The sequence below is a fragment of the Myotis nattereri genome, assembly GCF_964212035.1.
Source record: "Myotis nattereri genome assembly, chromosome: 2".
NCBI classification, from domain to species: Eukaryota; Metazoa; Chordata; class Mammalia; order Chiroptera; family Vespertilionidae; genus Myotis; species Myotis nattereri.
In genome coordinates this window covers 56,972,622-56,987,985 of record NC_138076.1, presented here as the reverse complement: position 1 = coordinate 56,987,985, position 15,364 = coordinate 56,972,622, and the positions used below count along the sequence as shown (strand labels likewise).

At 54.2% G+C, this 15,364-nt stretch overlaps 3 protein-coding genes across 3 annotated transcripts; all 3 read right to left on the bottom strand.

Moving 5' to 3' along the window:
- Positions 1 to 1,891: 1,891 nt before the first annotated feature.
- LOC308513712 (F-box only protein 31-like) lies at positions 1,892 to 3,406 on the bottom strand (the record flags this gene model as incomplete). Its single annotated transcript, XM_081083880.1, has 4 exons — positions 1,892 to 2,221; positions 2,315 to 2,525; positions 2,643 to 3,073; positions 3,191 to 3,406. 4 exons carry the CDS (start codon positions 3,404 to 3,406, stop codon positions 1,892 to 1,894), a joined length of 1,188 nt encoding a protein of 395 aa, XP_080940006.1.
- A 3,434-nt stretch (positions 3,407 to 6,840) lies between these two features.
- LOC308513711 (F-box only protein 31-like) lies at positions 6,841 to 8,352 on the bottom strand (the record flags this gene model as incomplete). The annotated part of the gene is made up of 4 exons (XM_081083879.1): positions 6,841 to 7,170; positions 7,261 to 7,471; positions 7,589 to 8,019; positions 8,137 to 8,352. The coding sequence occupies 4 exons, from the start codon at positions 8,350 to 8,352 to the stop codon at positions 6,841 to 6,843; spliced, it is 1,188 nt and encodes a 395-aa protein (XP_080940005.1).
- Positions 8,353 to 11,787: 3,435 nt separating this feature from the next.
- On the bottom strand, positions 11,788 to 13,296 carry LOC308513710 (F-box only protein 31-like; the record flags this gene model as incomplete). Its single annotated transcript, XM_081083878.1, has 4 exons — positions 11,788 to 12,117; positions 12,205 to 12,415; positions 12,533 to 12,963; positions 13,081 to 13,296. The coding sequence occupies 4 exons, from the start codon at positions 13,294 to 13,296 to the stop codon at positions 11,788 to 11,790; spliced, it is 1,188 nt and encodes a 395-aa protein (XP_080940004.1).
- Between the last annotated feature and the right edge of the window lie 2,068 nt (positions 13,297 to 15,364).

The following is a 15,364-nucleotide window of genomic DNA, read 5'->3' as shown; positions in this document are numbered from 1 at the left end:
CCTGGGCCTAAAGCGAAGCCCACGATCGCGGGGCCGCTGCAGCTGCAGGTCCCCGCTGCCCCGGCCGGACGCCTTGGCCAGAGGCATTAGGCCTGGGCAGGGGCAGAGCGGGAGATCGCGGGGAGCTGGGGGTCTCCTGCCCAGGCCTGACACCTCTGCCGGAGGCCTCAGGCCTGGTCAAGGGGCCGATCCGGTGATTGGTGATCGGAGGGTGATGAGGGTCAACTCCTCTGGCCGAGGCATCAGGCCTGGGCCGGGGCCAGGGCCAGTGATCGGGGGGAGATGGGGGTTCCCTGTCCAAGCCTGACACCTCTGGCGGAGGCGTCAGGCCTGAGCAAGGGGCCGATCAGGCGATCGGAGGGTGATGGGGGTCAACGCCTGAGGGCTCCCAGTATGTGAGAGGGGGCAGGCTGGGCTGAGGGACACTCCCCCCCCCACCCCCACCCGCCCCCCCACCACACACACACGCAGTGCACGAATTTCGTGCACCGGGCCCCGAGTTATTCATAAAAGCCAAAAAGTGAAAACCACACAAATGTTCAGCAACTGATTTAATAGATAAATCAACAGTAGTTTATATAAGAAGTTAATTATACTTCAATACAGATGTTCAGAAAAGATTTTGTTTTTCCCATTAGAACGTCAGCTGACTTCTCAATAGAGATACTTCAGGCCAGAAGGGCACCGCATGAGGTACTCAGAGTAATGAAAAGCAAGAGTACTGTATCTAAGATTACTGTATCTAAGACTATTGTATCCAGCGACGCTATCATTTAAAATGGAAGGTGAAATAAACAGCTTGCCAGACCAATACAAGAAAGGTGAAAGACTTCAAAACAAAGACCATAACAAGAAACAAAGAAGGCCTCTACATAATACTAAAGGGAATGATTTCACAAGAAAACATAACCCTTGTAAACATGTGTGCACCCAATATAGGAGCACCCAAATATATTTTTAAAAACCCTTGATGGACTTTAAGGGAGAGATTAACAGTAACACAGTCACGTTAGGGGACTTTCACACCCCAGTGACATCACTGGATAGATCTTCCAGACAAAAAAAAAAAAAAAATCAACAAGGAAACAGAGGCCTTAAATGATACACTAGATCAGACGGATCTAACTGATATTTACAGAACATTTCACCCCAAAAGGACAGAATATACATTCTTCTCAAGTGCACATGAAACAATGTCAAAGATAGCCCACATGTTAGGACACAAAACAAGTCTATACAAATTCAGGAAGATTGAAATCATATCAGACACCTTCTCTGATCATAATGGTATGACACTGGAAATCATAAGAAAAAACTGAAAAACACAGAAATACATGGAAGCTAAACAACGAATGGGTTAACAATGACATCAATGATGAAATCAGAAAATATCTGGAAATGAATGCAAATGAGAGCACAACAACCCCAAATCTATGGGATGCAATGAAAGCAGTCCAAAGAGGGAAATTCATTGCATTACAGGCCTACCTGAAGAAACATGAAAAAAAATCTAACTTTACACTTAAAGGTACTAGAAAAAGAAGGATAAAGAAAGCCCAGCTCAGCCAGTGTGGCTCCATGGGTGAGTGTGGACCTATGAACCAAAAGATAACGGTTCAATTCCCAGTAGGGGCACATGCTTGGGTTGTGGCTCGATCCCCAGGGTGGGGCATGCAAGAGGCAGCAATCAATGATTCTCTCTCCTAAATCATGTATCTATCTCTCTATCCCTCTCTCTTCCTCTCTGAAATCAGTAAAAATATATTTTAAAATAAAAGAAGAGATTTTGTTTTAATTTTATAAGCAATGGGAAACCACTTAAGATTTATAAATGAAGAAAAACGATTGAAAAAAACTGCCAGTAAAGAATTATTCAGATTAAAACACCAAACTAGACAATGTCCTTGAGCATCTCCAGGAAGGCCTGCGGGGATGGCGCCTCCGCATTCTGGAAGGTGTCGTGGACTCTGCCGTACCAGAAGAAGTATTTCTCCTCCAGCCAGATGAACCCGAAGTGGTCCTCATCGAACAGGATGAAGACTCCGGGGCAGCAGTGCCTGGGGTGGGCGAAGGACTCAATGTCCAGGCCGTAGAAACACATCCTGCAGGTTCGGGGGTAGTTCTGGTCGCTGGAGCGCACGCCCGCAGGCAGCACAAACCGCACAGGCTGCTCCTCCCAAGCGGCGGCCCCGGACTCCCCGGCGCTGGGCTGGGCAGGGCTCTGCCAGCCATGGCCCTGGCTGTCCTCGGTCGCGTCTTCTTGCTGCTGCTGCTGCTGCTGCTGCTGCTGCTGCTGCTGCTGCTCCCGGGTCACCTGCTCGTCCATCTCGCGGACCCCGCGGGAGAGCTCGTCGAAGCTGCGGAAGAACTCGCCCTCGGGCAGCGGGATGCGGCGCCCGAGGTGGATCTCCAGCGCCTTGGTGCCGATGCCCATGAGCCTCGTGACCCTGGCGTACTTCCCGTGGAAGCTGAGCATGAGGGTGGTGGGGCCCAGGGCGTTGTATTTGCGGTGGAAGAGGCCTGGCCTGATGAGGTCGCCCGGGCGGCGCGGCGGGAGGTAGAGGCGGCGGTAGGTCAGGCAGTCGTGCCGCTGGCCGTCCGCCTGCACCCGCCCCCGTTCTCCCCTGGGCCGCGCTGGCGACCCCGTTCGGTGGTCGGTCCTCTTGCACTGGATGGTGAGCCTGTCCCCCTGAACCTGCATGCGGCCGCTGTGGGGCCTGCCGAGGAGGCCTGCCATGCACTCCAGCGCGGCCGAGTGCCGCTCCGCCAGGCGAATTCGGAACCAGGGCTTGGTATGGACTGGGCCCCGCACAGGGGTGTCCAGGGGAGGCCTGTAGGGCCAGGCAGTGATGCAGAAGCCGTCCGCCACGACATTCAGCAGTATTCTAACGCTGTAGTTGAGCTGCCACAACCCCAGAATGTGTCTGTGTGGGAACAGCTTCGCATAGACTTCTCGATAGGACACCCCGGTCCGCTCCGGGTCCTGCAGGTTTCCAGGAAGGCCAAACTCCTCGCGGCAGCGCCGACGCCAGATGCTGTCGGTGCGCAGGATGTGCTGGAATGTGGTGCAGGCCTGGGCCAGGCTGCGCAGGTCGGTGCCGGGGAGCGAGGCGAAGATCTCCACCAGGATCTCCACCGGCAGGTCCTGCAGCGACGGGGGCGGGGGCGGCGCGGGGCTCGCGATTCCTACCCTCCCCGCGCAGCGCCGCGCGGCCTCGTCCACCTCGACGTGCTTTTCTGCCGGGGACGGCTTGCTGGGGGCCGCTGCCATCTCAGCCGGGCGCTGGCGCTCCTGGCGACACCGCTTGGCGTCGGCCTCTGCCGTCTCAGCTGGGCGCTGGCGCTTCTGAAGACACCGATGTCCCCGCGAAGAGCCCAGGCCACAGAGGCCAGCGCACTCCTCCATGTCTCCACCTGTAACTGCCACCACAGCCGGGGCTTTCAACCGGCTCAATCCGCCCTCGAGTCCAGCCACGCCCCCACGGCCTAGCCACGCCCCCTCAGAGAGGAGCCAATTGTAGGACTCTAAAGAAACCCATACCGCCCTGACTGGTTGGGCTGGGTGGATAGAGCTTTGGCCTGCGGAATGGAGGGTCCCAGGTTCGAATCCAGTCAAGGGCATGTACCTTGGTGGCGGGCCAATCCCCAGTAGGGGGTGTGCAGGAGGCAGCTGATTGATGTTTCTGACTTTCTGTCCCTCTCCCTTCCTCTCTGCAAAATATTAAAGAAAGAAACTCATACCCATTAACAGTCGCTCCTCTCCTCCCGCCCTAGCCCTAGCCCTAGCCCTTCTATCTAATAGGCCTCCAGGGATACAGGGATATGCCTATGGGCAGGGGGACATTTCAGTCATAATATCTGGTCTTTTGTGACTGGCTTCTTTCACTTAGCATAACATTTTTAGAGTTTTATGTATGCTATATTCTAGTATGGGTATACCACATGTTGTTTACCCCTTCATCAGTTGATGAGTATTTGGGCTGTTTACGGTTTGAGGCTCGTATGAGTAACGCGGCTATGAACATTGTGTACACGTTTTTTTGTGTGAACATGTTTCCGTTTCTTTTGGGTATGTAACTAGAAGTGGAACTTCCGGGTCATCTGGGAACTCTATGCTTAGCATATTGAGGAACTGCCAAAAACGTTTTCCAACGTGGCCCCGCTATTTTACATTTCCACCAGCATTGTACGAGAGGTCCAATTTTTAAACATTCTCATGAATGCTTTTTTTAAAAAAATATTGCCCTAACCGGTTTGGCTCAGTGGCTAGAGCGTCGGCCTGCAGACTGAAGGGTCCCAGGTTCGATTCGGGTCAAGGGCATGTACCTCGGTTGCCGGCACATCCCCAGCAGGGGGTGTGCAGGAGGCAGCTGATTGATGTTTCTGGCTCTCTATCCATCTCCCTTCCTCTCTGTAAAACATCAATAAAATAAATATTTAAAATCTACAGTAATTAAAGAGAAAAATGGTAATTGGCATACGGCGCTACCCTTTTCATTGGCTAATCAGGGCTATATGCAAACTAACCGCCAACTAAGATTGGCAGTTAACCGCCAACTAAGATTGGCAGTTAACCGCCAACTAAGATTGGCAGTTAACCGCCAACTAAGATTGGCAGTTAACTGCCAACTAAGATTGGCAGTTAACTGCCAACAAGATGGCGGCTAATTTGCATATGTAGGCACCATGCAGGGAGGCGAAAGGGAAAGCAGGAAGAAGCCCCCTGCCACGGACAGTGATCAGAAACCCAGGGGGGAGCTAAGAGCTGGGGGCCAGGGCAAAGGCGGCCCTGGGGCCTGGGGCCGCCTTTGCCCTGCCCCCCAGCCATGATCGGAGAGAATCAGGTGCCTTTGCCGCCCTGGCCAGTGATAGCAGGAAGTAGGGGTGGAGCCAGCGATGGGAGCTGGGCACGGTCGAAGCTGGCAGTTCCGGGAGCTAGGGGTCCCTTGCCTGGGCCTAAAGCGAAGCCCACGATCGCGGGGCCGCTGCAGCTGCAGGTCCCCGCTGCCCCGGCCGGACGCCTTGGCCAGAGGCATTAGGCCTGGGCAGGGGCAGAGCGGGAGATCGCGGGGAGCTGGGGGTCTCCTGCCCAGGCCTGACACCTCTGCCGGAGGCCTCAGGCCTGGTCAAGGGGCCGATCCGGTGATTGGTGATCGGAGGGTGATGAGGGTCAACTCCTCTGGCCGAGGCATCAGGCCTGGGCCGGGGCCAGGGCCAGTGATCGGGGGGAGATGGGGGTTCCCTGTCCAAGCCTGACACCTCTGGCGGAGGCGTCAGGCCTGAGCAAGGGGCCGATCAGGCGATCGGAGGGTGATGGGGGTCAACGCCTGAGGGCTCCCAGTATGTGAGAGGGGGCAGGCTGGGCTGAGGGACACTCCCCCCCCCACCCCCACCCGCCCCCCCACCACACACACACGCAGTGCACGAATTTCGTGCACCGGGCCCCGAGTTATTCATAAAAGCCAAAAAGTGAAAACCACACAAATGTTCAGCAACTGATTTAATAGATAAATCAACAGTAGTTTATATAAGAAGTTAATTATACTTCAATACAGATGTTCAGAAAAGATTTTGTTTTTCCCATTAGAACGTCAGCTGACTTCTCAATAGAGATACTTCAGGCCAGAAGGGCACCGCATGAGGTACTCAGAGTAATGAAAAGCAAGAGTACTGTATCTAAGATTACTGTATCTAAGACTATTGTATCCAGCGACGCTATCATTTAAAATGGAAGGTGAAATAAACAGCTTGCCAGACCAATACAAGAAAGGTGAAAGACTTCAAAACAAAGACCATAACAAGAAACAAAGAAGGCCTCTACATAATACTAAAGGGAATGATTTCACAAGAAAACATAACCCTTGTAAACATGTGTGCACCCAATATAGGAGCACCCAAATATATTTTTAAAAACCCTTGATGGACTTTAAGGGAGAGATTAACAGTAACACAGTCACGTTAGGGGACTTTCACACCCCAGTGACATCACTGGATAGATCTTCCAGACAAAAAAAAAAAAAAAATCAACAAGGAAACAGAGGCCTTAAATGATACACTAGATCAGACGGATCTAACTGATATTTACAGAACATTTCACCCCAAAAGGACAGAATATACATTCTTCTCAAGTGCACATGAAACAATGTCAAAGATAGCCCACATGTTAGGACACAAAACAAGTCTATACAAATTCAGGAAGATTGAAATCATATCAGACACCTTCTCTGATCATAATGGTATGACACTGGAAATCATAAGAAAAAACTGAAAAACACAGAAATACATGGAAGCTAAACAACGAATGGGTTAACAATGACATCAATGATGAAATCAGAAAATATCTGGAAATGAATGCAAATGAGAGCACAACAACCCCAAATCTATGGGATGCAATGAAAGCAGTCCAAAGAGGGAAATTCATTGCATTACAGGCCTACCTGAAGAAACATGAAAAAAAATCTAACTTTACACTTAAAGGTACTAGAAAAAGAAGGATAAAGAAAGCCCAGCTCAGCCAGTGTGGCTCCATGGGTGAGTGTGGACCTATGAACCAAAAGATAACGGTTCAATTCCCAGTAGGGGCACATGCTTGGGTTGTGGCTCGATCCCCAGGGTGGGGCATGCAAGAGGCAGCAATCAATGATTCTCTCTCCTAAATCATGTATCTATCTCTCTATCCCTCTCTCTTCCTCTCTGAAATCAGTAAAAATATATTTTAAAATAAAAGAAGAGATTTTGTTTTAATTTTATAAGCAATGGGAAACCACTTAAGATTTATAAATGAAGAAAAACGATTGAAAAAAACTGCCAGTAAAGAATTATTCAGATTAAAACACCAAACTAGACAATGTCCTTGAGCATCTCCAGGAAGGCCTGCGGGGATGGCGCCTCCGCATTCTGGAAGGTGTCGTGGACTCTGCCGTACCAGAAGAAGTATTTCTCCTCCAGCCAGATGAACCCGAAGTGGTCCTCATCGAACAGGATGAAGACTCCGGGGCAGCAGTGCCTGGGGTGGGCGAAGGACTCAATGTCCAGGCCGTAGAAACACATCCTGCAGGTTCGGGGGTAGTTCTGGTCGCTGGAGCGCACGCCCGCAGGCAGCACAAACCGCACAGGCTGCTCCTCCCAAGCGGCGGCCCCGGACTCCCCGGCGCTGGGCTGGGCAGGGCTCTGCCAGCCATGGCCCTGGCTGTCCTCGGTCGCGTCTTCTTGCTGCTGCTGCTGCTGCTGCTGCTGCTGCTGCTGCTGCTCCCGGGTCACCTGCTCGTCCATCTCGCGGACCCCGCGGGAGAGCTCGTCGAAGCTGCGGAAGAACTCGCCCTCGGGCAGCGGGATGCGGCGCCCGAGGTGGATCTCCAGCGCCTTGGTGCCGATGCCCATGAGCCTCGTGACCCTGGCGTACTTCCCGTGGAAGCTGAGCATGAGGGTGGTGGGGCCCAGGGCGTTGTATTTGCGGTGGAAGAGGCCTGGCCTGATGAGGTCGCCCGGGCGGCGCGGCGGGAGGTAGAGGCGGCGGTAGGTCAGGCAGTCGTGCCGCTGGCCGTCCGCCTGCACCCGCCCCCGTTCTCCCCTGGGCCGCGCTGGCGACCCCGTTCGGTGGTCGGTCCTCTTGCACTGGATGGTGAGCCTGTCCCCCTGAACCTGCATGCGGCCGCTGTGGGGCCTGCCGAGGAGGCCTGCCATGCACTCCAGCGCGGCCGAGTGCCGCTCCGCCAGGCGAATTCGGAACCAGGGCTTGGTATGGACTGGGCCCCGCACAGGGGTGTCCAGGGGAGGCCTGTAGGGCCAGGCAGTGATGCAGAAGCCGTCCGCCACGACATTCAGCAGTATTCTAACGCTGTAGTTGAGCTGCCACAACCCCAGAATGTGTCTGTGTGGGAACAGCTTCGCATAGACTTCTCGATAGGACACCCCGGTCCGCTCCGGGTCCTGCAGGTTTCCAGGAAGGCCAAACTCCTCGCGGCAGCGCCGACGCCAGATGCTGTCGGTGCGCAGGATGTGCTGGAATGTGGTGCAGGCCTGGGCCAGGCTGCGCAGGTCGGTGCCGGGGAGCGAGGCGAAGATCTCCACCAGGATCTCCACCGGCAGGTCCTGCAGCGACGGGGGCGGGGGCGGCGCGGGGCTCGCGATTCCTACCCTCCCCGCGCAGCGCCGCGCGGCCTCGTCCACCTCGACGTGCTTTTCTGCCGGGGACGGCTTGCTGGGGGCCGCTGCCATCTCAGCTGGGCGCTGGCGCTCCTGGCGACACCGCTTGGAGTCGGCCTCTGCCGTCTCAGCTGGGCGCTGGCGCTTCTGAAGACACCGATGTCCCCGCGAAGAGCCCAGGCCACAGAGGCCAGCGCACTCCTCCATGTCTCCACCTGTAACTGCCACCACAGCCGGGGCTTTCAACCGGCTCAATCCGCCCTCGAGTCCAGCCACGCCCCCACGGCCTAGCCACGCCCCCTCAGAGAGGAGCCAATTGTAGGACTCTAAAGAAACCCATACCGCCCTGACTGGTTGGGCTGGGTGGATAGAGCTGTGGCCTGCGGAATGGAGGGTCCCAGGTTCGAATCCAGTCAAGGGCATGTACCTTGGTGGCGGGCCAATCCCCAGTAGGGGGTGTGCAGGAGGCAGCTGATTGATGTTTCTGACTTTCTGTCCCTCTCCCTTCCTCTCTGCAAAATATTAAAGAAAGAAACTCATACCCATTAACAGTCGCTCCTCTCCTCCCGCCCTAGCCCTAGCCCTAGCCCTTCTATCTAATAGGCCTCCAGGGATACAGGGATATGCCTATGGGCAGGGGGACATTTCAGTCATAATATCTGGTCTTTTGTGACTGGCTTCTTTCACTTAGCATAACATTTTTAGAGTTTTATGTATGCTATATTCTAGTATGGGTATACCACATGTTGTTTACCCCTTCATCAGTTGATGAGTATTTGGGCTGTTTACGGTTTGAGGCTCGTATGAGTAACGCGGCTATGAACATTGTGTACACGTTTTTTTGTGTGAACATGTTTCCGTTTCTTTTGGGTATGTAACTAGAAGTGGAACTTCCGGGTCATCTGGGAACTCTATGCTTAGCATATTGAGGAACTGCCAAAAACGTTTTCCAACGTGGCCCCGCTATTTTACATTTCCACCAGCATTGTACGAGAGGTCCAATTTTTAAACATTCTCATGAATGCTTTTTTTAAAAAAATATTGCCCTAACCGGTTTGGCTCAGTGGCTAGAGCGTCGGCCTGCAGACTGAAGGGTCCCAGGTTCGATTCGGGTCAAGGGCATGTACCTCGGTTGCCGGCACATCCCCAGCAGGGGGTGTGCAGGAGGCAGCTGATTGATGTTTCTGGCTCTCTATCCATCTCCCTTCCTCTCTGTAAAACATCAATAAAATAAATATTTAAAATCTACAGTAATTAAAGAGAAAAATGGTAATTGGCATACGGCGCTACCCTTTTCATTGGCTAATCAGGGCTATATGCAAACTAACCGCCAACTAAGATTGGCAGTTAACCGCCAACTAAGATTGGCAGTTAACCGCCAACTAAGATTGGCAGTTAACCGCCAACTAAGATTGGCAGTTAACTGCCAACTAAGATTGGCAGTTAACTGCCAACAAGATGGCGGCTAATTTGCATATGTAGGCACCATGCAGGGAGGCGAAAGGGAAAGCAGGAAGAAGCCCCCTGCCACGGACAGTGATCAGAAACCCAGGGGGGAGCTAAGAGCTGGGGGCCAGGGCAAAGGCGGCCCTGGGGCCTGGGGCCGCCTTTGCCCTGCCCCCCAGCCATGATCGGAGAGAATCAGGTGCCTTTGCCGCCCTGGCCAGTGATAGCAGGAAGTAGGGGTGGAGCCAGCGATGGGAGCTGGGCACGGTCGAAGCTGGCAGTTCCGGGAGCTAGGGGTCCCTTGCCTGGGCCTAAAGCGAAGCCCACGATCGCGGGGCCGCTGCAGCTGCAGGTCCCCGCTGCCCCGGCCGGACGCCTTGGCCAGAGGCATTAGGCCTGGGCAGGGGCAGAGCGGGAGATCGCGGGGAGCTGGGGGTCTCCTGCCCAGGCCTGACACCTCTGCCGGAGGCCTCAGGCCTGGTCAAGGGGCCGATCCGGTGATTGGTGATCGGAGGGTGATGAGGGTCAACTCCTCTGGCCGAGGCATCAGGCCTGGGCCGGGGCCAGGGCCAGTGATCGGGGGGAGATGGGGGTTCCCTGTCCAAGCCTGACACCTCTGGCGGAGGCGTCAGGCCTGAGCAAGGGGCCGATCAGGCGATCGGAGGGTGATGAGGGTCAACGCCTGAGGGCTCCCAGTATGTGAGAGGGGGCAGGCTGGGCTGAGGGACACTCCCCCCCCCCACCCCCACCCGCCCCCCCACCACACACACACACAGTGCACGAATTTCGTGCACCGGGCCCCGAGTTATTCATAAAAGCCAAAAAGTGAAAACCACACAAATGTTCAGCAACTGATTTAATAGATAAATCAACAGTAGTTTATATAAGAAGTTAATTATACTTCAATACAGATGTTCAGAAAAGATTTTGTTTTTCCCATTAGAACGTCAGCTGACTTCTCAATAGAGATACTTCAGGCCAGAAGGGCACCGCATGAGGTACTCAGAGTAATGAAAAGCAAGAGTACTGTATCTAAGATTACTGTATCTAAGACTATTGTATCCAGCGACGCTATCATTTAAAATGGAAGGTGAAATAAACAGCTTGCCAGACCAATACAAGAAAGGTGAAAGACTTCAAAACAAAGACCATAACAAGAAACAAAGAAGGCCTCTACATAATACTAAAGGGAATGATTTCACAAGAAAACATAACCCTTGTAAACATGTGTGCACCCAATATAGGAGCACCCAAATATATTTTTAAAAACCCTTGATGGACTTTAAGGGAGAGATTAACAGTAACACAGTCACGTTAGGGGACTTTCACACCCCAGTGACATCACTGGATAGATCTTCCAGACAAAAAAAAAAAAAAAATCAACAAGGAAACAGAGGCCTTAAATGATACACTAGATCAGACGGATCTAACTGATATTTACAGAACATTTCACCCCAAAAGGACAGAATATACATTCTTCTCAAGTGCACATGAAACAATGTCAAAGATAGCCCACATGTTAGGACACAAAACAAGTCTATACAAATTCAGGAAGATTGAAATCATATCAGACACCTTCTCTGATCATAATGGTATGACACTGGAAATCATAAGAAAAAACTGAAAAACACAGAAATACATGGAAGCTAAACAACGAATGGGTTAACAATGACATCAATGATGAAATCAGAAAATATCTGGAAATGAATGCAAATGAGAGCACAACAACCCCAAATCTATGGGATGCAATGAAAGCAGTCCAAAGAGGGAAATTCATTGCATTACAGGCCTACCTGAAGAAACATGAAAAAAAATCTAACTTTACACTTAAAGGTACTAGAAAAAGAAGGATAAAGAAAGCCCAGCTCAGCCAGTGTGGCTCCATGGGTGAGTGTGGACCTATGAACCAAAAGATAACGGTTCAATTCCCAGTAGGGGCACATGCTTGGGTTGTGGCTCGATCCCCAGGGTGGGGCATGCAAGAGGCAGCAATCAATGATTCTCTCTCCTAAATCATGTATCTATCTCTCTATCCGTCTCTCTTCCTCTCTGAAATCAGTAAAAATATATTTTAAAATAAAAGAAGAGATTTTGTTTTAATTTTATAAGCAATGGGAAACCACTTAAGATTTATAAATGAAGAAAAACGATTGAAAAAAACTGCCAGTAAAGAATTATTCAGATTAAAACACCAAACTAGACAATGTCCTTGAGCATCTCCAGGAAGGCCTGCGGGGATGGCGCCTCCGCATTCTGGAAGGTGTCGTGGACTCTGCCGTACCAGAAGAAGTATTTCTCCTCCAGCCAGATGAACCCGAAGTGGTCCTCATCGAACAGGATGAAGACTCCGGGGCAGCAGTGCCTGGGGTGGGCGAAGGACTCAATGTCCAGGCCGTAGAAACACATCCTGCAGGTTCGGGGGTAGTTCTGGTCGCTGGAGCGCACGCCCGCAGGCAGCACAAACCGCACAGGCTGCTCCTCCCAAGCGGCGGCCCCGGACTCCCCGGCGCTGGGCTGGGCAGGGCTCTGCCAGCCATGGCCCTGGCTGTCCTCGGTCGCGTCTTCTTGCTGCTGCTGCTGCTGCTGCTGCTGCTGCTGCTGCTCCCGGGTCACCTGCTCGTCCATCTCGCGGACCCCGCGGGAGAGCTCGTCGAAGCTGCGGAAGAACTCGCCCTCGGGCAGCGGGATGCGGCGCCCGAGGTGGATCTCCAGCGCCTTGGTGCCGATGCCCATGAGCCTCGTGACCCTGGCGTACTTCCCGTGGAAGCTGAGCATGAGGGTGGTGGGGCCGAGGGCGTTGTATTTGCGGTGGAAGAGGCCTGGCCTGATGAGGTCGCCCGGGCGGCGCGGCGGGAGGTAGAGGCGGCGGTAGGTCAGGCAGTCGTGCCGCTGGCCGTCCGCCTGCACCCGCCCCCGTTCTCCCCTGGGCCGCGCTGGCGACCCCGTTCGGTGGTCGGTCCTCTTGCACTGGATGGTGAGCCTGTCCCCCTGAACCTGCATGCGGCCGCTGTGGGGCCTGCCGAGGAGGCCTGCCATGCACTCCAGCGCGGCCGAGTGCCGCTCCGCCAGGCGAATTCGGAACCAGGGCTTGGTATGGACTGGGCCCCGCACAGGGGTGTCCAGGGGAGGCCTGTAGGGCCAGGCAGTGATGCAGAAGCCGTCCGCCACGACATTCAGCAGTATTCTAACGCTGTAGTTGAGCTGCCACAACCCCAGAATGTGTCTGTGTGGGAACAGCTTCGCATAGACTTCTCGATAGGACACCCCGGTCCGCTCCGGGTCCTGCAGGTTTCCAGGAAGGCCAAACTCCTCGCGGCAGCGCCGACGCCAGATGCTGTCGGTGCGCAGGATGTGCTGGAATGTGGTGCAGGCCTGGGCCAGGCTGCGCAGGTCGGTGCCGGGGAGCGAGGCGAAGATCTCCACCAGGATCTCCACCGGCAGGTCCTGCAGCGACGGGGGCGGGGGCGGCGCGGGGCTCGCGATTCCTACCCTCCCCGCGCAGCGCCGCGCGGCCTCGTCCACCTCGACGTGCTTTTCTGCCGGGGACGGCTTGCTGGGGGCCGCTGCCATCTCAGCCGGGCGCTGGCGCTCCTGGCGACACCGCTTGGCGTCGGCCTCTGCCGTCTCAGCTGGGCGCTGGCGCTTCTGAAGACACCGATGTCCCCGCGAAGAGCCCAGGCCACAGAGGCCAGCGCACTCCTCCATGTCTCCACCTGTAACTGCCACCACAGCCGGGGCTTTCAACCGGCTCAATCCGCCCTCGAGTCCAGCCACGCCCCCACGGCCTAGCCACGCCCCCTCAGAGAGGAGCCAATTGTAGGACTCTAAAGAAACCCATACCGCCCTGACTGGTTGGGCTGGGTGGATAGAGCTGTGGCCTGCGGAATGGAGGGTCCCAGGTTCGAATCCAGTCAAGGGCATGTACCTTGGTGGCGGGCCAATCCCCAGTAGGGGGTGTGCAGGAGGCAGCTGATTGATGTTTCTGACTTTCTGTCCCTCTCCCTTCCTCTCTGCAAAATATTAAAGAAAGAAACTCATACCCATTAACAGTCGCTCCTCTCCTCCCGCCCTAGCCCTAGCCCTAGCCCTTCTATCTAATAGGCCTCCAGGGATACAGGGATATGCCTATGGGCAGGGGGACATTTCAGTCATAATATCTGGTCTTTTGTGACTGGCTTCTTTCACTTAGCATAACATTTTTAGAGTTTTATGTATGCTATATTCTAGTATGGGTATACCACATGTTGTTTACCCCTTCATCAGTTGATGAGTATTTGGGCTGTTTACGGTTTGAGGCTCGTATGAGTAACGCGGCTATGAACATTGTGTACACGTTTTTTTGTGTGAACATGTTTCCGTTTCTTTTGGGTATGTAACTAGAAGTGGAACTTCCGGGTCATCTGGGAACTCTATGCTTAGCATATTGAGGAACTGCCAAAAACGTTTTCCAACGTGGCCCCGCTATTTTACATTTCCACCAGCATTGTACGAGAGGTCCAATTTTTAAACATTCTCATGAATGCTTTTTTTAAAAAAATATTGCCCTAACCGGTTTGGCTCAGTGGCTAGAGCGTCGGCCTGCAGACTGAAGGGTCCCAGGTTCGATTCGGGTCAAGGGCATGTACCTCGGTTGCCGGCACATCCCCAGCAGGGGGTGTGCAGGAGGCAGCTGATTGATGTTTCTGGCTCTCTATCCATCTCCCTTCCTCTCTGTAAAACATCAATAAAATAAATATTTAAAATCTACAGTAATTAAAGAGAAAAATGGTAATTGGCATACGGCGCTACCCTTTTCATTGGCTAATCAGGGCTATATGCAAACTAACCGCCAACTAAGATTGGCAGTTAACCGCCAACTAAGATTGGCAGTTAACCGCCAACTAAGATTGGCAGTTAACCGCCAACTAAGATTGGCAGTTAACTGCCAACTAAGATTGGCAGTTAACTGCCAACAAGATGGCGGCTAATTTGCATATGTAGGCACCATGCAGGGAGGCGAAAGGGAAAGCAGGAAGAAGCCCCCTGCCACGGACAGTGATCAGAAACCCAGGGGGGAGCTAAGAGCTGGGGGCCAGGGCAAAGGCGGCCCTGGGGCCTGGGGCCGCCTTTGCCCTGCCCCCCAGCCATGATCGGAGAGAATCAGGTGCCTTTGCCGCCCTGGCCAGTGATAGCAGGAAGTAGGGGTGGAGCCAGCGATGGGAGCTGGGCACGGTCGAAGCTGGCAGTTCCGGGAGCTAGGGGTCCCTTGCCTGGGCCTAAAGCGAAGCCCACGATCGCGGGGCCGCTGCAGCTGCAGGTCCCCGCTGCCCCGGCCGGACGCCTTGGCCAGAGGCATTAGGCCTGGGCAGGGGCAGAGCGGGAGATCGCGGGGAGCTGGGGGTCTCCTGCCCAGGCCTGACACCTCTGCCGGAGGCCTCAGGCCTGGTCAAGGGGCCGATCCGGTGATTGGTGATCGGAGGGTGATGAGGGTCAACTCCTCTGGCCGAGGCATCAGGCCTGGGCCGGGGCCAGGGCCAGTGATCGGGGGGAGATGGGGGTTCCCTGTCCAAGCCTGACACCTCTGGCGGAGGCGTCAGGCCTGAGCAAGGGGCCGATCAGGCGATCGGAGGGTGATGAGGGTCAACGCCTGAGGGCTCCCAGTATGTGAGAGGGGGCAGGCTGGGCTGAGGGACACTCCCCCCCCCCACCCCCACCCGCCCCCCCACCACACACACACACAGTGCACGAATTTCGTGCACCGGGCCCCGAGTTATTCATAAAAGCCAAAAAGTGA